Source organism: Brachyistius frenatus, unplaced genomic scaffold (genome assembly GCF_029030835.1).
Source record: "Brachyistius frenatus isolate BFR_SWC_R1_liver_20210118 unplaced genomic scaffold, ASM2903083v1 Contig_38, whole genome shotgun sequence".
NCBI lineage: Eukaryota > Metazoa > Chordata > Actinopteri > Embiotocidae > Brachyistius > Brachyistius frenatus.
In genome coordinates, this window is record NW_027210637.1 from 741162 (window position 1) to 757222 (window position 16061).

The 16061-nt window shown below is 43.3% G+C and overlaps 1 protein-coding gene across 5 annotated transcripts in view; it reads left to right on the forward strand.

Annotated features, from left to right (window-relative positions):
- Window positions 1-16061, forward strand: part of fstl5 (follistatin-like 5) — a 170362-nt gene that overhangs the window by 78857 nt on the left and 75444 nt on the right. For all 5 annotated transcript variants that reach the window (XM_069701742.1, XM_069701745.1, XM_069701743.1 and 2 more), the window contains 2 exons: window positions 7149-7345; window positions 12846-12966. In XM_069701742.1, coding sequence (XP_069557843.1) covers window positions 7149-7345; window positions 12846-12966 — 318 coding nt within the window. The remainder of the gene's footprint in view (window positions 1-7148; window positions 7346-12845; window positions 12967-16061) is intronic.

The window sequence follows — 16061 nt, forward strand, 5'->3', positions numbered from 1 at the left end:
CAGCTGAAATATAGCGGTGTCGTGATCCACCTGCAGTCCTCTTGTAGGCCCTAATTCAATGGTTGCAGTCATTTCATTACCTTAAGTGAGGGTCTTTTATGCGTTTTAAAGCAAAGCTCCATAGTTGTAGGAATCGAATATAAAGCTGTGCTGCTGCTTCTTTTACAATCAAGTGAAACCTTCACATTTCCGCTAAGCACTTAGTTCCAGAAGCAGCTGAAATGAGTCGGATGTAGACCGCCAGAAAAATCCAACTTCCACCGAGACCTGACAGCTCTTTATGCTTCAAAGTCCCATCTGGTTGCGCCGTTCTTCCCGCGAAAAGATTTGTGTGCGTTGCGCTCGTGGCGGCTGGTTTAGCAGTTAGTTACGAGGTAAAAGCTTAAAATGTCTTTTAAACACTTCAAACTCTGCACCGGCAGGTTTTTTTTTTTTTAATTATTTGTTTTATTTTCCAAACTGCAACTATAAAATAAATATCCGTCTCAACATGCAATTTAAAATCGGTTTGGTTGCCAAATTCCAAAACATTCTTCAAACAGTGTCTGGTGTTAAAAAGCCTCTAAACACCTCTTTCACCACACTGGCGGTGATTAATTACCGTTTTGTGTAATCTGCAAAATACAAATTCTGCAGTAATTCAAACGAGCGTAGAGCTAAAAAGTGAGAGCTTGACAGTTGCCGTAGCTCTTAAAAGTCTTAGCTTTGCTTTACGATAGCAAAGGGAGAGCAGACGGCAGCTTTCTACTACGACTGTGGTTGCGCTTTTAGACAAATTGTTTCAATCAAATAAATCATTTGGTCCCAATCGATGTGGCGCATGAGTGCCCTCACTCTGACACGTGTTTCCATCCAAGTAGGGACTTGACCCCCCCCCCCCTCACCACCACCACCACCACACACACACACACACACACACACACACACACGCACACGTCATATGAACAGTTTAAGGCTATTAATAAGGGGAAATGGGTTTTCGGCCTCTTGCCCCATATAGAGCATATGGAGCATATGGGGCAAGAGGCCGAAAACCCATTTCATGTGAGCAGAGACATTTGTCACCAGCAAGGTCATTGAGCACTCAAAAGCCAAACGGTAAAGCATGCCCCGTGACAAGTGTGAGTCCTTCGTGTGCCGTCGCCGAACAGCATCAAAAAATGAACAGTGGTTTCATTAAAATACTACTACATCATGACCAAACAACACTTATTGAATAGTAGCCAGAGTTTGCACGCAAAAATTGTAATACAAAAAAAAATATATATAGATATATATATATATATATATATATATATAATAATAATAATAATAATAATGACATGTTGAGTGTAAAAGCTCTTGTGACTAGATGACAACCTTTGACAGCCCGAGTGCACGCAGCTCAGTTGAGCAGCTTCAGCTGCTTTTTTTTTTTTTTTTTTTTTTTTTTTTTATAGAACCTCGTGGACATGGAAAATTTTATGTCTCATCCTTGAATACTTTTGACCAAAGCAGCATGACATAACGCATTCCACAGGGAGTCGTTACGACCCCGGCTCAGAAGCCGTGACAAAAGAGCGCGACGGAAGTTGAAGGCCAGTATGCACCTAATTTAACAGAAACGTATGAAAAAATACCAAGAGATGTGGCGGCGTGAGCTGCAGTGAGGATGTGTGTGTGTTGTTGGGGTTAGAGACCGTATGTTGAAAGGCACGGAGCAAAAACGGATACACCAGAGGAAAAACTCCCCACAGACCGAGAAAGGGCAGAGATTTACGATGGGAAAACACCAGAAACCAGGTGCCTCCAACCATCCCCGGTGATCCACTCTGGGTCCAACCATCCCCGGTGATCCACTCTAGGTCCAACCATCCCCGGTGATCCACTCTGGGTCCAACCATCCCCGGTGATCCACTCTGGGTACTTAACGGCAATGGAGAATTAAACTGGATAGAACCGAGCAGGCCGTCACAGAGTCTCACCGTCGATGTACAAAATGACGACGTTTACGCGGCTTTTACTGGGATGTTGCAAAAAAAAAAAAAAAAAAAGAAAAGAAAAAGGAATGCGTTGTGGTTAATGTGTTATAATAAGTAGACTTCAGGTGACTAAACATTTTTTTAAAAAAAGGACGAATTTCAAACTGCACAGGGGGAAGAGGGACGACAGCGAAAAGAGAAACGACCCTTTGCTAAATGAAACTCCTATTTCAAGTCGAGGTTTTTTAGTTTAGTTTAAGAGCAGCTTGTATAAAGGTCAAACCTGTGTCGTATCGAGGCGTCAAGACTCAAACGCACTTGAAATTATCCACTTTTCTTCGAGTATCATATTTCTTTCTTTTTTTTCTTCTTTTCTTTACCCGTCAGTTCACCTGAAGGTAGCTGAGCCTTCAACCCCGAATAGCAGCGTGCGCTCCGGTCTTAAAGGTGCCCCGTTGAGTTTCTTCATAAACACACAAAAACCTCTGTTAATATGTAAAAAAAAAAAAAAGAAAGAAAAAAAAACACCACGTTGTTTGTACCCTTGAGGTCTTTTGTCCTTGAGCCATTTTATACAATACTGTATTTTTTCTTTTCACGTCTGTTGTGTATTTGCTTGGAAGCTTCTCCTCTTCTGTTGGCGCCGTTTTTTTTAGGGTTTGTTAATTAACTGGAATAGCTCGAAACTGGCGCGAAAACAAAAGTCTGTCACGTCGACCTCCTCGCTCCGTGCGCAAGGCCGTACAAACAAACAAACAAACAAACAAACAAAACGAGGACCCGCGATGTTTTGCTTGCGCGGTCCAATGACGTAACTCCTAATCAGAAACTCCAAAGGTCGCCTGACGTATACGGTCGCCAGACATGATCTTCACGTGCAACAATATTCGAGGCGCATTCAATGGAAGAAATAAAGTGTTTTTGTTTCTCCCGCTTTATTAATATTCAGGAATAAATGGGTGCGACTGTTCTTCTGCCCTTCGGCTGCATTTCCATTACTTTTTAGGTAAATTTGAAACTAAACGAGGTTTTTCATCATTTTACATCATTTTATAGCCGATAGGGAAAAATAAATAAAATAACGCGCACCTCAGAAATCTTGAACCGCAACAGGTTTGCACGGTCGTTGCCACTAAAAAAAAAAACAACAACGCTTCTCTATGTCCCCTCCTATCCATACAAGCAGTCATTCTCCATGTTTTCTATGATGCTGATGTCTTATGCCTGAAATGCGTAATCTTTTTTTGCCCACAATAAATTTGTATGTATTTATGTCTGTGCTTTTTTTTTTTTTTTTTTTTTTTTTTTTACATCTTACAGCCACCCATCCTGTGTTCTCGCTCAATGTACCCCCCCCCCCCCAAACAACAACAACAACACATAACTAGACATATATACAGCTACAAAAAAACATCCATATATACACCTAAACAATGGCGCTATTGCACCTGGTGCAAATGGCGATGTTGCAATAGAATATCGTGCAAACGGTCCAGTGTTATTGCAAAGGGTTTGACAATGTGAGTATTAATGATTTAACAGAGTGGCGGCCGGTGAATTATGATTTGAATAATCAAAGTTTAAGGGGCAGATCTGATGAAAAAGCAAAAGCATTATGGATAAAAATGACTGAATATGTTTTTACCAGTTGAGTGACACCCCCCTCCCCCTCCCCTCCCCCATCCGCCGCCGCCCGGTTTCGTAGAGTAAGCAGCCGGTTGATATTCTGATCTATACCACTAGACCCTTATAGAAATTATTGGGATCCATTTGGGTTTTGCCAAGACTGATTCTCTTGTCTTGTAAATGGATTCGGACAAAATCAATTGGACTGAAAAATACGACAGATTTCTCGCCGAGTTTGGAACTTGTTCCCTGAAGTACTGTTCTGATGGAGGCGTGCTGGCTTGGTTCATTTGACAGAGTACAGTAGCCGTTGCCTAATTAATGCCGACTCTCCTCCGTGCAGTCATGTACTGTTTGGATATTTTGGGGGAGGGAGGGGGAGATTGGGGGGGGGGGCACATTGCATTTGTGTGCATAGCGATTTGGATACACGTGTGTGTGTGTGTGTGTGTGTGCGTGTGCGTGTGCCAGCGCATGCTCCTTTTGAGGTAGCTGACCTTCATCTCCCCCCGGGCATGCCAGCAGCCATTTATCTTTTATTCATTTTGCCATTTGTGACCACGGCAGCTTTTTTTCCGGCGCCGACGCTCGTCAAAACAGACCCTGCTCCATGATAATGCCGCATGCCGCTTCCAACAGCTGACGCCGTTTTCCAGGCCGAGTATTAAACTTGCCGTTTCGACCCTCCCCTCCTCCCCTCCCCAGGAATTCACCAGCCACTCTCACTGTTTTGACAGCCTAAGCCAATTTAGTAATTCAATAGATGCTCCAGTTGTTGTTGTTTTTTTTGTTGTTGTTGTTGTTACATGCTGCGGCTTGTAGAAAAAGAACTTCCCAGCCACCGCTGTTGTTGTTGTGGTGGTTCACACCCTGCTAGTTGCAGGAAGCCTCAGTCTGTGCAGGCAGCTGTAACATCTGTCAACATCTCAGTTTGTGTCACACTGACAGGCGTACCTGCTCAAACAAACTCGAACCGCCGTTTCCAGAGTTTCCTGCTCGCGTTGAAATCTCTCCACCCGGCCAACGCCAGCTTCTAATTTATCGGACGCCGCACGTTATTACGAAAGCAAAAGCGCCGCACGAAGAAGATTTGCCTTTTTGTGGAGAGATTTTCTACAACCCAGAGACCGATTTAAAAACACAACAGATAAGAGTTGGGTGACCGATTAAAGGAGGGGGGAAAAAAACAAAAAAAAAAAAAAAAGTGTTTTACTAAACTGTGAAACGTCTACGAGTCTCTAAAACGGCTTCAGTGCTTCACTGTATAAATTATAAAGTCATTAATGGAAAACAAAACAAAACAAAAAAAACACAATTCGTACTAAAGACGATCCTTCATTTAGTGTTTTGATAATGTCGTCGAAGAGCACGATCTCTAATGTGTTGATCCAAAAAAACAAAACAAAAAAAAAACAAAAAAAAAATCTCCCAACCTTTCCAATTTGGGTTGAGGGTCGGTGACCGTGAAGCATATGATTCGCGTCATTTCCATTCTCATCAGATCGTTCACTTGACCCCTTGTACCTCGAGTGGAAGTGGAATACACAGATAGTAACCTCATTAACTTCCACTTTTCATTGCCATGCAGCGATGTGGCACATTTTAGATGAGCGCCCATCTCCCAATGACACTTTAGCATTGGCAAACACTCTCAGCTTGAAGTGTTGTTTTCAGGATTGAGATTTAAAAAAAAAAAAAAAACACGCCGGTCTGATTGTTGCATGACATGGAAGATCTGCATTTGTCATTTTCTCCTCTCACTTGTTAATGTTTTTTTTTTTTTTCCTTTCATTTGTCACGCTTTTTATTTATTATTATTATTATTATTATTTTTTTAAGATGAAACATTCGGAACCATTTCTTCAGTTTTTCCTCCAGAAAAATAGCATCGTTTGCACAAAACTTAAAAGCTCCCTATGTTATCGCTAATCAGTTGCAGTTAACGGCGTTGTTTACCTCGTTCCTTTGTGTTTACCTGGTAGTGTTTGAAATTAATATTAAATCGCCCCCCTTCGTATTCCAGAAAAGAGACTCATAACTTTCTTTCTCGTTCACAATAATAAATATCCTTTCGATGCCGGGAATATAGTTTTCTGCACCTCTGGGACTTTTACAAGGTCGTACAGAACTGAGACGAAAATGATAATGTCTTGATATAGAGCCTGTGAAAGCTCAATGGTTTTACTTTTTTTGTTTTTCTCCCCGGCGGAGTTTGAAGAACTTCTCCCAGCCTCTTGTACCTAAATTACGGTTAGCGTCGGTATTAAACGAAGCATCTCATTTAAATGCCCGCTGATTGCTCCGATTGTTTTTTTTTTTTTTGGGGGGGGGGGAACTGATGGGAACGCTGGAAGAGATTTAGAAGACCGAAATGAGATCTGAAAATGATATGTCATTGGTTTCTGAGGGTCGTGCTGCTTCTGCTTATCCAGTCATCAGCGCTTCGGTGAGCGGCCGGCGTCGCCGAGTGGAGCGTTTCATTATCGGCTAAATCATTCTCTCCTTGATCAAACCCCCCCTCACCACCACCACCACCCCCCACAAATGCACTATGCTGGGGGGGGGGGGAATCATTTGCAGGTAGCATGTCGCCGCTACTCTTCAATTACTATTATTTTTCTTTTTCCTGCGTTCCAGGATGTGGCAGAGATGCCCCCCTTCCCCTTCCCCCTCCTCCCCCCTCCTCTTCCTCCTCCTCCAGAGATTTGAGACGGCAATCCCAGAATCAACAAAGCTCCTCTCGCGGGCTGTTTGACATCAGCTAATATAGCCGTTATTAGCGGAGAAGCACTTCCACATCGAACAATGAGAAGTTTATTTGACACGTGTCAACCCTCTCGTTTCTAGTCATTATTTTCTCTTTGGCTCCACTCGACTCCGCCGAAACCTTTCATGTAGCTGACTCCTTTGATCTGGTGCCTTTGATGGCGGGATTGTAAATACAAACCATCGTGTTTTTCGGTTGCCGTCGGGGGGGCGAGCTCCTGACACCTGTATCTGTGTGTGTGTGTGTGTGTGTGTGTGTGTGTGTGTGTGTTGTGTTGCGATTTTGTTCGTCGGTTTCTTCGCGCTGATGAGGCCGCCGCTTTCTTAGTTTGAGGCACCCGAAAATGCTGCACGTCAGCCACTGTTCGTGCTCCCCCTCGGGGGGGTGGGGGGGGTGAAATAATCCCAAGCATTTGTTATTGTGCTGCAGACATGCTCAGATTTGGGTTTCTTACTCAACATAAACAGGAGCTTATTATTTAATCATGCGAATCTTCAGGGGGAGTCTAGTTTGCACAGGTACTAATTGGCTGAGATTTGAAACGCTACATCCAACGTTATGAATAATAATCGTGTGCTCTTTTTTTTTTTTTTTCTCGAGCAACTGGGAATCATTAAGGCACTCATGAAACATACCTTTTACATTTAAATGATGTTTATAGTAATCCAAACAAAGTAAAAGAAAAACAAACAAAAAAAACCGCACTCTTCTCCCAGTTATTGTTTCAAGTTCATGACAAATATTCTCCCCTCCTTCTGAACCACTCTTCTCCCTTTTTTGTCTTCGTTTGCCAGATGACAGCTGCAGATTGAGCGACTACCGTCGGCTGAAGACCAAGACCCTGGATTTGCACGACAAGCGCTACATGGGGTCCTCCCTCCGCGGCAACCACAAGGACAACATGGCTGCCAAGAAGCAACTGGTGGATGTGATGTTCAAGCGCTTCGATGCCGATAATAACGGTCAAATAGAAGCCAGCGAGCTCTCGCAGGTACGCACTTTAAAACGCCGAGAGATATTCGGCGTCATAAAACAACAACAACAACAACAACAAGACGTCCTTTAGGCAGTTAACGGTCACTCGAGACTTAAAAAAAAAAAAAAAAAAAAAAAAAACTCGAGTAGCTGCTTGCTACTCCACACGATTTCTCTCGCAGTGTGTCAAAATTACATTTGAATATCTTAATGAAAAGGAGACCACAAATGAACGAAACCATCTGTGCGCTCGAGTGTCCCAACGAGCCGCTTTCGCGTCTGCAATAATTGTTTCGGTTTTGCTCCTCTCGCCCTTCCCTCTGGTAGCCGAGGTGCGCGTGCTCAAGGTAAATCTTTTGAAAAGCAGCGTGGGGTCAAAGGAGCCGTGCGCTCACGGGAGGCTGCAGCCTTTGACCAACGCTACCGAGAGGGACGTTGTAAAAAAAAAAAGAAAAAAGAAGAAGAAGAAGCAGCTTAATTCGATGCTGCCGTGAGCTACGAAGATTTTTGTTCCTCCGCATAAGCAAATAAAGTCCTCTTGTACCGGAGGACTGATTTAATATAGAACGCTGTTTGAATAATTGAAGGGGGGTAAGCAACCCGCGGTGTTTTTTTTCAGAACCATGATATCAGTTGCTGTTCTAAGGTTCACCTCCCGCCGATCCGGTACGGCATCCCATCTGCGCGGGGGTCACCTTGCTCAGATTCGTCGATGCCCTTTCTCCTTGACGGAGGAGGACTCGTGAGATTCATTTGAATACATTTTTATTATTTTGTATTTCAAGGCATCTAAATACCACCTCCCCCACAAAAAAAAAAATTAGTGATATTTTCATATTATTTACATATTTTTACATGTTTTTACATGAAATGTTGCTCCGTGCCGGCGTGAGAGAAATCAATGCTCCGTAAGTAAAGTGCGAAGTCAACAAACCAGGCTGTTCTGCGTGCTATGGAATAATATTACCGATGCGCCCCGAGCGTGGATTTGAATATGCCCTTTCAACCCGTCGAATATTACTTTTGAGAGATTGTTCAAACCTCTCGGTGATGCCGTGTGTTCTATACCAGAATGACACAAGCCATTAATAATTAACATCCGGATGGAGAAGCTCGTTTCAGGGCTGCTTTTAGCTCTGCCCCCCCACCCCCTCCTTTCCCTTTCGAACCTTTACACATACGGGAGTTTTGGCTGATTTCATACAGCGCCAACTACGCATCACTTACTCCCAGAGAAAAGACGCCAGGGAAACGTTTCTGGAGTCGTCTGAAATTAAGATCAAGGGTGAATTGCAGGCGGCCCCCTCACGCGGGTTTCAACTGTACTCAAAGGTTGTTCCTTTTTGCATGAATACATATTTATATTAATGGAGCTCCCTGACTTTGAGGTACGCATTAGTTAACCGAGAGCACTCATTTTCTGAATTGGACTTCTTTGCCTTTTAGCTCGGACAATATACAAGGGTGGATCAAAAAGTTGCAAGATTGCTCCTGTTGCGCTAAAATGGTGTGCTGCACGGAGCAGAGGGGAAGCTGCAACCCTCACGAGTTCATATTATAAGTTACCGCAACCTCGGCACCTGAGTTAAACTCGTTTTTTTGGGACCGGTGGAATCCGCGGATTTGCAATTTTAACATGGACCCGAAACTTGAGCAGAAAACGCACAAACATTTTCTTTTTATTTGTATTTTTTGGGGAACAGAAAGAAGTCCCAGTGAACCCGTGAATTGAATGTTTTCCCTCAAAACGTCACAGTTAAGACTCTGTTTACGTTCTGCTCCTGGGGGATGAATTCACATGCACATCCCAGAAAAAAAAAAATTCACCCACCTGCTTGCTCTTCTGTCGCGTTGCTCCTTCGGTCTTGGGCGATGTTGTTTTCGCTTCTCCTGCGACACGAACGTCGCTCGAAACATCTCGCCCGGCTCGATGCTTCGTCGCTGTAGACTTTCTGAAGCATTTGAACGAACTCTCTCGACGGTTCTTCTCGAGAAAATGCAGTCCAAACTACCGGTTCGTCACGCACCAGCGACTAAAATCTTCACCTACGCGCAGGAAACTTTTGCCTCGTCATAATGACGGCGTAATAAATATCAGAGTAAAACAGCTTCATCAGTGTTGGATAAATCACCTTAATAAACATAGGCAGTTGTGGGATGATAGTGCCTCAACGTGAATGTGCCTGAATGTAATTACAGATTGGGTCTTTAATGAGTTTTTTATGCTGGTGTTCCATCAGAATGTAATTTCAGAATAATTCATGGCTCAACCTTTATTTTCTCTCCAAAGGATGAACGTTTTTTTTTTTTAATTGCCACACACGATACGTAAGTGTTCAAATTCACTCAGATTGTTTTGTGAAAGCAATGTGCGTATTTTCTTTTTAACCTCGGCTGCTCGGGTTGGAACTGCGGGGCTTTTTACTTATCGACGAACGATTCATTTGACAGAAGACAGGAGATTAATCCCGAATTAAATGTTGGCGTGATCAAGCCCTCACGACCAAATCGCACACTCATCACCAAAACGGCAACAAACAAAAAAAACTACGGCTGCCACCCTCTCGCCCGAAAGCACTCTTTGTATGTGGAGTAGTCTCTGATCCCGTTTTGAAATTCTGGAGCGAAAAATCCTTCAGCCTGGCTTACTTGACATGCCGGAGTGTGCATACCAAGAGTCACGGGGACCAGTTGTGCCTACCCTTTTAGTCTCGGCTGCCCTTTTAAAATGGCAAATCAAAACTTCCTTTTTTCTTCATGCATTGTCTGTATCCATCACTTGACCAAAGACGCTGCCTGAAATTTTTTACCTTTTAACCGGATAATTTATACAAAAAAAGACTTCACCTTGTCCGCCACTGACCTGCCGTAGCCCCGTCTGCCATAACCGCGGTGTTTAGTTACTGCAAGAAAAAAACAAGGATGGAGATTTTTTTTTCTAGGTTAGCAAACGATATGTCATTATCTTGTTGCAAGGAGAAACTGTTTTTTTTGTTGTTTTTTTTAAATGCGTTAAAGAAAATGTAACTAATAATATTGCAGCTAAAACTACTATTTGAATTATACTATCTACAAAGAACCTGCTATTTAGAGTCATAGCTTTTTGAGAATTTTTTTATTTTTTTTTATCCTGCACAGAAGTGTATTCAGCGTCTGTTATGCAGTTCTGTAAATATTTTTGAATTATTTCGAAATGCTCGTATTTGTCAAAGGTATTTCTGCAGGAAACCTCAAGTTCTGTAATACAAGAGTATAACGTCAAGGTATCTTTTGGTCAATACATTCGCCTTTTGTAAATCCATCTGTAGAGGTTTTCCAGCCCCCCATTTGTACACGGGTACAATACACCATCTTGTATTGTTCGTCAGAAAGAGAAATAAAGCTCAATAAGAAAGAGACGGACAAACCTTGAAGACACTTTTTGAATGGGCGGGGAAATAATGTGCAAATGGAGGGGGCGAGGGGGAGCGTTGCGTAAACGACACAAACGCACGTCTGTCAATTGGTCTTGAAGGTTGAACAGAAAAATAAGCTATCTCAGTAACTATTCCCTGATCAGAGTCTTGTGGTTTTTGTGTCGAGGTAATGTTGTTCTGCCGGTGAAAGGCAGCAGTGTAGAGATGCGACCTTGCCAACAGCCTTTGAAAGTGGACCAGTGCTTCATGCTGTATTTTCAAATATGCACGTTCGCCTGTAACCATCGTGCGTGATGTCCGTGTTAGAAAAGGTTCTGAAATGAAGCGCGTATCGAAACGAAGTGGTAAAAAAACTTGGAACCGTGAGATAGGTCTTCTGTCCGACCTACCAGCCGATGGTCCATTGGCTTTGTAAATTAAGGTTTGAGCCGAAACAAGCAGAAGCCGCAAACACAATAAACATTACATCTGGTTAGCCCATCAGTGATTGTGCCTCGGATCATTTAGCTCGCAGGGTCAGCCGAAAGCCGATGAACATTCCCCGGCGTCCTCTTTTGCTGTGATTAAATAGTCTTTCTCTGCAGAGAAGTGGCTGAAAATCAGCAGAACCGCGCGCGTGTGTGTGTGTGTGTGTGTGTGCGCGCGAGGCGAGTCAGGCTTAAGCATCAAAAGCCTGCGACTTCCAACACTTACCAACATCTTAAAGGTCATCCAGTCAAAGACAGGACGAGACAGAATTTTTGTGTTTCAGAACCTTTCTTCCCGCGAAATCTACAATACTTAGCCGAGTTGTTGTTTTCGACCGGCACCATCCTTGTTGTCCCGAGCGGTGTGGAGCCAGAAGCGACCATATTTGGATGAGCTGGTGGGGAACGAGCGGTGGATCTGACTCGATGTGATCGGAAACCGGGCGACACGCCTCCACCCCCATACATTTTAAAGTCCCATTAAAAAAAAAAAAAAAAAAAAGGCGAAACACCTATTTTTTTTTTTTTTTTTTGTAGACTTGGGGTGTTTCCAGGTTACACGAAGGATATGCCATTACAGGTGACTCCTACATTTCGGAGTCATCCGCGGGAGGAAGTGCACTGATCCGGTGAACGATGCATGATGTATAAAGCTGTCCCCCGTGATCAGCATTTTGACAGCTGATCTGGTATGATGGATGTTTTACCGCCAGGGGCCATGCACAGGGTGTTGAATAGGATCATGTTTTAGCAGGTTGATGATAACAACTGCAGTGTTTGGTTGTCCCCCCCCCCCACAAACATTCAGTGAGTTTCAGTGTGGCAACAGTAATCAGAAAAGTTTTAGCAGTTGTCACAGCGTTGTGGGACGAAACTTTAGTTTCGGGGTGTTGAATGTTTTTTAAATGTTTTTTTTTTTTTAATGATTTCTACATCTACATTAAAATCCTAAAGGTGTAGTTATGTGTCAGCATCTTTTCAATGGAAGGAAATAAAAAAGTCCAATATTTATGTGCAAACGTGCAGTTTTTTTAAATGCTGTTGCTACATCATATATGTATGTATGTAGAATACATTCAAACAAACCATCTGTATTTTAAAGGAGGAACACTTTCTCTTATTTATTTCATTCAATTATATTGCTGTTATAAACATAATTGGTTTTGTTTGTAAGATTTTTTTTTAAGTGAAGCACTAAGGGACCAGAGCAGTTGGGGCGATTTGTGGTCATACCAAGTGCAGTAACATATATATTAACATGTATAACATATTTTATATAAAGTGCCATAAACCATTTAATAGTGGTGGTGTTGTTAACACGACCGCCAAGATCAAATTCTTGGACGGAAGAAAACAAATGAAATAAGTTGTCGGTAAATGTTTAGCCGATTTAAGAGACTTGCCAGATGCTGTGTGTTAATCAACAACATTTCATTCCATTAATAGAAAATGAATGAAATGTTCTTCTTGTTTTTCCACGAACAATTTCTTCAGCAAGGTTGTTGTATTTAAACATTATTTCTGGGAGTCAGTGTCAGAAACATTAGCATAAAGATTCTCCAAAAAGATTTTTCCACCTTTTTTGTTGTTGTTGTTGTTGTTTTAACTCAATATCAATGCATTCTCATTAAAGGTCATCAAGCAGGAAGGTCTGTCCAAGGACGTCTCTGAGTGCACGCTGTTCGACCTGCTGAAGTACAACGATGTCAACGACGACGAGCACCTGACAAAAGACGAGTTCTACACGGCCTTTGGTGAGCACAGAGTTTTTCCTCGGTGACGCTCTTTTTGTGATAAGAAAACGCCATTTCAAGTTGTTAAATCGTAAAAGAAAAAGACTTGAAATGGGATTTTCATACCTGCAAGATCCATTTAAAAATCAATCGAGAAAACGCAGCTCATATGCGACAGAATGGTTTTGTATTACTTTTTGTGTTTTTGTATTTGTATTACATGTCGAAACCTGTTATTCACATCATCCTCGTGGCATTGTGACTAGGTGTCTGCTTCTTTTTTTTTTTAAACGTTTGATTTAGTCTGACATTAATCCAATAATTAAGATCAGCCCGCAACAGAAAGAATAACTCGAAACCACAGGAACGGCAGTAGTCCATAAGAACTTGTGACATAATTAATTTGCATGCATTTCTTCTTCTTTTTTTTTTATCTTGCTGCTTGTCTTCCGCCTGGCATGAAATATTAGCCATCTGTTTTAACTTGTGTGAACCGTATGGTCTCCATAAAAGGGGGTGGGGGGAATAATTGAATTAAATTCAGTGTTTCACTTTGAAATCTGAGAAGCAACTTAACTTGTTCTTCATATCCGACCTGCCAGTCGTTTTGGGGACTTCTCGGCAATTACCGAGTCACGATCGCGGTAAACTTGGAATAAATTTGGGCTATCTCGCCAAAGTTTTACCGACCAAGACCTCCGGATCGTTGCCAAGTGCTTATCGTAGGTCCTCCAAACTTTGGTCCACCGTAAGGGATGGGGGGAAAAAAAAAAAAAATGAGCTCAAAGTACAATTGCTTCTAAAAAAGAAAGCAGGTCACAACTACAGAGAAGCTTTCAGTTCAAACCAAATCCCATTAGGCGACATAATGATGACAGGTGCTCTGCCGTATCTCTGTCGCAGGAACACATGTGCGCCTCTTTCCTTCCCTTTGTTTCCTCGCCGCGCTCTCGTTCACGGTTCCTCCCCGTCTGACATTTTCAGTGGGCTCAATAACCTTCTGACGGAATATCCTCTGACATTTGGCTGGCTTGACACATTAAGCAGTCAGAGGGAATTCATAATCAACCTTCATCTCGTCGGCCCTTTTGCATTTGAAGCATTTCTCCGGGCGGACCAGCCGATGGCGAAGGGAGTCCGGCCTTCGTCGACCGTTCTCCACATTGTACCGCGAGATGTGTGCGGGCGAACCCCTTTTGGCGAAGTCGCGAAAAGAAACGAAACCCCTCGGCCTACCTGGGGAGAGATTTCCTTCAACAGTTGAGTTGCTGTTATTCTCCAACGACTTCCTTTCTCAGTTTTCGGATCGTTTCCTTTTCCTTTTTTTTTTTTTTTCTTCAGGCTTCCAGCTTCAAAAGGAAATTGGATATTTACTGAGAATGAATCTCCCCCTTCATGATGGGGTTCCCTCCTCTCTTTGACTTCTTTTTCATTCTTTATCCTTAACCTTGTTATTTTGCAACCACACACGGTCGTCCCACTGTATGAAATGATCGTCGTTCAAATCCCTTCATTAAAACTCTTGCTGGAAAACCGCTTATATATTCTTTTTCTTTCTTTCTTTCTTTCTTTCTTTCTGTCGAACAATAATGTGCGTCTTTGTCAACAACTCGGCCCGTCGCCGGATTTCCCCGCGCACTGCCGGGAGCTCCCGAAGCCATCTTTTCCCTCCGATACTGAATTTAGACGAGTGCTTTACATACTTGGAGTTCGCCGTAGTTCTCAGGTATTGTCTTCTTCACTTTTAGTCACCGTTGAAGCTACTTCAAGACGCTAACCGCCAAAGAGCCTGTGACCCTCGGTGTGCCGTCGGTGGCGTCTCGAGAAAGAAAGGCTCATAATAAGGCCGCCTCCTCAAGAGACCCGCAGCTGTATTGAAAATTTGAGTTCGTCTCGTTTCAATAGAAATGTATTCATCCGACTATAATAACAGCCGCGGTTTGAAAGTAAGCAGAAGGATTAATAACGAGAGAGAGGCGATGACGGCTGTGGCGCGGAACAAAAACAAAAACAACAACCGGTGGGTAGTTTTGTCAATGTGGGTCACCTGAAAGCTGCGTGGAGCTGCGGACTCGAGCGCCGACTCTCGGCGGGTCGGGACGGCACCGGCGGGTCGGGACGGCACGGCGGGTCGGGACGGCACCGGCGGCTCTTTCGCACTAGGTACCGAATCAAAGCGGGAGCCGGACGACTCCGCCCGAGGAGGCGCGCGCCGTGCAGCGACGGAGCAGCTCACCCGACACGGGAGCTTAAACGCGTTTTTACCCGTTTGAAAAATCACCTGTAAGCGCCACCAGATGTACGGCGCCGCGTATACGACCCCGCCCCGGTCGCTGGAGTCATATAACGCTGTCGGTGAGATTCACGTCGGGAAATAAACGCTAATTGGAAACGCATTACTTTTTATTACGTTATTGGACCGACTTAAAAAAAAGAAAAAAAAAAGAAAAGAAAACACGAGTCAATCAGATTTACCGAGCATGGTTAATCTATTTTATTACTGTTGGTGCTCTTCCATATTCGGGTATAAAACAGCTGCATAATGTGGCACGCCGTTAGAGCTGCATTTTTTTTTTTTTTTCCTTTTTACAGTGAGAGCGTGCTGATGCGACGCAACGATAGGAATCCTCCAATAACAATTTGAGTAACAGCATTAAACATGTATTTCGGTGACGGTGTTGGCCCGTGGCCTCGCAGACCGCGGCCGCGGCGCCCGAGGCGGAAACGCATCGTTCTAGTTTTTCCCCACTTCATTGCCGACATAATCTCTTGAGTGGCAGCTATAAAAAAATAAAATAAAAAATAAATCTATGCAAATACCTTAAGCGCTGTCATAAACCGAGCGGCGTCGTAAAGTAAATCCGTCGATCCGGTGTGTCCGGAATTACGCTGCTTTTCGGAAAACGAACGGCAGTAAACGCCGAATGACTGTTTTCCAAAACAAACAAACAAACAAACAAAAAAAAAAAGCATGGCAACATTGTTTGTCAGGACACAAGATAAGACTTTAATGGCCATGCATTATTCATTCATTCCTCCTTTGCATAGACTGGAAAGGAGGGGGTGAAGGTGGGAGGAGGAGGAGGAGGAGGGGGGGGGATTTGATAATCAATTTG